General features: G+C 40.0%; 1 protein-coding gene across 4 annotated transcripts in view; it reads right to left on the reverse strand.

Annotated features, from left to right (window-relative positions):
* Positions 1-234: 234 nt before the first annotated feature.
* col12a1a (collagen, type XII, alpha 1a) overlaps positions 235-5,937 on the reverse strand; it is a 57,049-nt gene continuing 51,346 nt past the window's right edge. For 3 of the 4 annotated variants that reach the window (XM_032500481.1, XM_032500480.1, XM_032500483.1), the window contains 7 exons: positions 5,221-5,292; positions 5,080-5,115; positions 4,914-4,980; positions 4,636-4,818; positions 4,242-4,319; positions 2,916-3,086; positions 235-1,151 (listed from right to left, as the gene is read on the reverse strand). In XM_032500481.1, coding sequence (XP_032356372.1) covers positions 1,003-1,151; positions 2,916-3,086; positions 4,242-4,319; positions 4,636-4,818; positions 4,914-4,980; positions 5,080-5,115; positions 5,221-5,292 — 756 coding nt within the window. In that variant the 3' untranslated portion in view covers positions 235-1,002. Of the gene's footprint in view, positions 2,019-2,915; positions 3,087-4,241; positions 4,320-4,635; positions 4,819-4,913; positions 4,981-5,079; positions 5,116-5,220; positions 5,293-5,937 lie in introns of all 4 variants that reach the window. The other variant, XM_032500482.1, reaches the window with a different exon arrangement.

A 5,937-nucleotide genomic window follows, 5' to 3' on the forward strand; every position in this document is an offset into this window, starting at 1 on the left:
ACTGTCAAAATAAATAAACTTCAAAGGATATTTCTCTAGGCCTAATGTTTTGAAGAAACAGTTTGTCACTCGAGATCAAATAAACTCTTTTTCGTCTGGACGCGTTTAGTTTAAAAAGAAAGATGGTTGTGAGTTGTGTCAGGCAGTGTTACTGTGTCCGATACTGTGAGAAGTAAGTTCTGTTTGAAGAATTAACAACAAGAGGCAAAATGACTGGGAAGCTGAAACAAATGCTACATTTTCAGTAGTTTTATTGAAAAATGCCTCTTCTGTTTCAGAAATAAATAAGAAAATAAGGCTGTGTGGAATTCACAAAATGTGCAGTTAAAACGTGAGAAAAGCAATTCTATGTCCATAGTCTTGCAACCAAATCCAAACTGCATTGATAGAAAACAACAACTATATTCTGACTTAGAAATCCTAGGTAAATATACAACACAAACATGCAATTCCACCTTTGGTAACAAAACAAAATAAAAATTAAAAAAAAGTTTGGTTTGTTACAATAATCAGATTATCATTTGGTTTAAAGGCCTAACAAAACATCACAATGAACAAATCTTTGGAAAATTAATTGTCCTTATTTTGTAACCGTTGGGAGTATCCGAAACCGTCTTACATACTGAAGTTTGACAAACACAACATGGATAGTCTGAAAGTGTTTAAAAAATACAGTACACACTATACTTTCTTCGACATACTTTCTGCTGGTTTTCACATGATTAGTGCATTACACATTGGAGTCCGATAAACACTTGCAGTTATATTACAAGCAGACACTGAAAGGGAACAGTTAGCAAGCACACAGGTTTGTAGTGAACTAACATGTAGGTTTGTATTCATCTTGGTGAACTTTCTCATGTCAAAAAATATATGTTCAATATAGCCAGGGGTATCAAACCCATATAAGTAATAGTTTTGTTCAAAGAATCATTTCATCTTCACATACATGATCATGGAAGTTGGTTCAATATTACACTTTCTGAGAACTCCTTATTGTAGCTATGATGTTAGTGTTTCTGTATTGTCTTGTGGTAGCGATCTCTTTCCTCGTTGGATTCGTGAGTAACTGGGTGATTGTACTGCCTCAAACTCTCCAGCTGGCTCCACAGGTATAGACTCTACCTCAGGTGCAGGCTGGAAGTTGTTGGCTAGAAAAATAGGTGGGACGGCCAATTAAAACTAGGGTTTCTTCTTCTTTTCACATGCAATTTAAATTATATTGTTCTTTGGAATTTCAAACAAATACCTTGTGTCAAACTAGAGCTTCCTATAAAGTACCATAAAACTTAAATTAAAAAAAACTTTTCCAAATGCGGTGATGATCAAATCCATCAAGCTTTTGGATAATAAGACGTAGTAAAATAACCAGCTCATACTACAAAGAACACATGGAAATGGCAGGGGAGCTACATTTGGCACTGATTTGGCCGACGTACACAAGGAACATGAAGATTAAAAGTACAAATGGAACATGCTTTAGTCTGGACTAGAGCTGTCTGAGTCACGTTAGGCGTCGTGAACAAAGGTTATGCTGGTGGTAAGTAAGCAGAGGGTTATGTGGCACAAGCTCAATTCAGATGTTAACTTGATTTTTAGAGAAATGTCCTGGTTCAAACAATCATTTACATAGCACAAACAATTAGTTTTATTTACACATATCACCTCTAAATTAACATTGTTTAATGTTATGACATCCGCTTTGTTAGTAGTTGTTTCGGGTGGTATTTGTACATGCTCCTTCCTTCGTAGAAATGCAGTCTCTGTTTCGTTTTCTTTCCCAACGGTTTATGGTTCAAGATGCAAACAGGCCAGCAGGTTGCCATCACTGTAGCGTGTAGCTGTGAGATGATGTTAGTGCCAGTCCGCACTGTTCAGTTTTTTTTGTGTTTAGTGTTCAATAATTATGTCCATGGTGATTATCCTTACATGCCCCATAGCAAATGAGCAAACATCTCAGAAACAGGACTTCAAAGTGTAAGTGGCACAGTTGACTTAGAAGGTTTACTATGCCAAACCTGCAAACAGTTAAAGAGGGTGTGAGTTTTCTCTGTGGAACAAAGTTACAAACATCTTTTTGGATTTAATGTAAGTCATCATTAGCTAGAATGCTTTACATACCAGTTTTAAAATGGTACAAATATATGGAGGTATTGAAACATAATGGCTCCTTACTGAACGTTCTCAAACCCCTCCCTGAACAGATTGTCTTAATCTAGTTTACAGTAGCAAATAGTGTTGCCAAATTAACGACTTTCTCACTAGATTTAGGGACTTTTCAGACCCTCTTGGCGATTTTATTTCTAAAAAGCGGAATATATTATATTGTATATATTCCTTTCCATGCATGCGCTTGCGCCACAAGCAGCAGGCAGTCAGCCAACACAGCCACTAAGCTTTATGCAAATTGTACCTGATGACATCACCAAAATGCAAAAGAGCGCTCAATGTCATCTGCCGACATTTAGCGACTTTTGGAGCTAGTGTTAGCTATTTTCATTGGAAAAGAGTTTGCCATACTAGTAGCCACGTTATCTAAATAAGGCAGACCTGTCCGTCAGAAGAATCAATGGTCTCGGGCTATAACTAAGAAACCTTCTTTTGTCTACCTAAAATACCTATTTTTTATTTTCAAAAATGACTAAGAATTGTGATGGCAAATCTGCCTCAGTTATCATTTTTACACTGCGTGGGGGGGGCTCCGTGAATGCTCAGTTGAACTTTTTATGGAAATAAGGTACTGTATAACAGCTTTCTGGGTCCTCTGGGTCCAGCTTTCAAAAATCAATACTCTTGAACACTTACATTCATATCTCCATATCTTATCAAAGAAAGAAGTAGTGCACTGAGATTGCATGCACTTAGTCTTTTATGTAATGTAGTACCATGCAGGACCTAGACAGTGTTGAGTGTACCTGTGTATCCTTGTCCATTGTAAGGAATACCAACACACTGAGAGGAGTCGCAATATCCAGGTGGTCCTGATGGTCCCCTCACACCTGGAGTACCCTGGCGCCCTGGGGGGCCACGAGGCCCAGGGGAGCCAGAAGCTCCTGGGGGTCCCGTTCTTGACTCTCCTGGAGGCCCTGCAAAGGAAAGAAAGGTGAGGAAGGCCAGTTTGAAAATTCTCTGGAGTTCAGCACAAAAACACACTGACATCATCCGTAAATCTTCAGTGGAAATGGTAGGGGTAAGACGGGGCTGCAGCTCTGTAATTTGAAATTTTCAATGGCTCAATTAAAAAGCTTGACAAAGAAAAAAAAAGTCTGTGTGGAGTTACCCCCCAGCCCCGTCTGTCTAGACTGTAAAAACTCAGGATGGAATTTCCCCCCCCTCTCTTTTTCTCTTACTTACTTAAGTGAGCCCATGTGTAGTCAATGAAGCCACTGAAGAAAGCTCATTGTACAACAATCATATTCTCATTCACATGCAAGCACACATGCACACACGCACACATGCACGCACGCACGAACGCAGTCACGCACGCACACAGAGAGAGTGAGTCATCGGTGTGGACTTCCTTCCACTAGTTGTTTCTCACTTCATTCTCAGAAACAGACCTATCAGGGTTTGATGTTGTGGGGTCGACATCAATAGACGGTTCCTGTTGTTTGCAATAACTTCCCTTGGGAAAGGAAATCTTCTATACTTGTGAGCTTGTTAGAGAAAACATTTGCTATCAATTGCAAATGAGGAAAGGCTATGGCAATTGTTTATAAAAATGCATCATGACCATGTCTGAAGACGGACTGAAGATTGTCTAAACTACAGACAGAAATTTTCTCCTTAATGATGAACGTAAATACCTTCCATTTATTGTATGATATTTCACATGTGCACAGTGTTTGGAGAAGCTCAATATACACAAGACATAAATCCTTAAGAAAGGAAAGAATTGTGAATATGTTTGGGGTCCCTCCAAAGAATTTATGCATTGCAGCTGCCCAGATGAAGGTGCCTGAGACACAAATACTGAGGTAAATTCTGGCCTCTTGTTGGTCATTGTAATTGGACCAACGGGAGTACTGTGTCCTAGAAAGGTCCACAAAAGGTTAAAAAAAAAAAAAAAAACTCCCTGAAACTGTGTTTTAGTGTAACTATTACGTTGTAAGAAAACAGTGGGAGATCAGCAGACTGTCTGCAAAACTATGTTTAACACAAAAGTTGGTTGCACATTGTAATGGGGGAGTTGAGGAAAATGGATTATTTGTAACCAAGAAATTGAGAACCATCTGTATTACCTGGGGGCCCATTGGGACCTCTTTGTCCTCTGATGCCAGTTCCTGGAGATCCTCTCTCTCCTTTTTCTCCTGCCAAACCTACGTAAACCACAGAAAAGAGAGTGAAATCACTTTCACACTAATTAAGCTGTTTTCTGAAAAATCACCAATATCCGGAATTAAGTAAAAAAGAAGATTCAGGATTGAATAATGTTTTGTAATGCTAACTTCAATAGTGTAAACTACACAAGGTAATTCAGTTACAGTGGTATTCCACTAATGTAGGACCAACCTTACAGTCTACAGAGTCTATATCACCATGATTAAATCATTGCTCATCATTTGCTTATTATTTCCCTGCTTGCTGCTTTGTAACACTAACAAACATTTAGAATTAAGATGAGAGAGAAATTACCTCTTTCTCCTGGACTTCCAGGAGGACCTGGATTTCCAGGGAAACCAGTTCGACCACTTTGTCCAGGCTCTCCGCGGGGTCCCTGGTTGCCAGGAGGGCCAGGAGGGCCGGCTGGCCCTGGAGTGTTGCTACGATAACCAGAAGGAATCTGGTTGAGCATCATGTCAACTCTGCTCATCTGACCTGCAAGAGAAGAACAAAATCAGTTGGGAATCTGATTCGATTTTTGCTTTAACAGCTTAAAAATTCCCTTTCAAATAAAGAAACATTTTGCTCACTGTTCACAAGCTGTTCACAAACTTGTCTGGCAATGGAGCGCATCATGTTCTGGGACGCAAAGTCTCCCTGGGAAACAAAGACATTTTCATGAAGAGATGGCATTGCTTTTTTATTGGTGATGTATTATAATTGGTATGTGGTCATTTCATAAAACATAATACATACTCTCTCTCCTTTCTCTCCTTTCGGACCGACAGCCCCCTGTTAACGAGAAGAACAGTGTGAAAAGAAGGAACAACCTTGTTCCCGCTCTCTCCTAAACATTGCTATGTGACAATTATTTGTGTCTTTGTATTTGGCACATACTGGGTTTCCTGTGTCTCCTTGTTTCCCTGGTTTTCCAGTCATTCCTGGTATACCTGGATTTCCAGGATTTCCCTGAAGAACACAGAAAGAGAATTGTTTATTTCAAAGTACTGCAAAGTAAACATAATTGCAACGTTTAACTTCTGCCCCTGTTAACAGTTGGTTAACAAGCTTTACATTGAGATCTACGCTTTGACAAATGCAGTGGGAGGCGGCGTGTGGCACCAGCTGCCAAGAACACTAAAGAGGTGATGGAAACACACACATGAACAGCCAACCGGGATATGAAACGCATGCACGCACACACGCTCGCAAGCACACACACACACACACACACACAGACACGCACACACACACATGCACACACATCTGCCACCAGGCACTGCTAATGGGTCTTGGAGCACTTAGGATGGTATAGTGCGTGTAAATTCTACACTGGCATGTTTCCTGTTGGCATGATGGCTGGATTAAGTAGATTCAGACCTCCCCAAACCACAGAAGAAGAAAATGAGAGGCATGCACCATCCACGTAATAGTGGAGGGGCTTACAGACTACAGTCTGCTTTTTTTATGTGCTGTTCCAGCAGAGTGCATCTGTGGAGCCAGAGGAGTAATTGTTACAGATATATCAGGAAAGAAGGCACGCTCCAAGAAATATTTACTTTGTTCCATTCTGCAAAACACTAAGACACAGAAACAAACAAACACACACACACA

Source organism: Etheostoma spectabile, chromosome 20, assembly GCF_008692095.1.
Source record: "Etheostoma spectabile isolate EspeVRDwgs_2016 chromosome 20, UIUC_Espe_1.0, whole genome shotgun sequence".
Taxonomy (NCBI): Eukaryota; Metazoa; Chordata; class Actinopteri; order Perciformes; family Percidae; genus Etheostoma; species Etheostoma spectabile.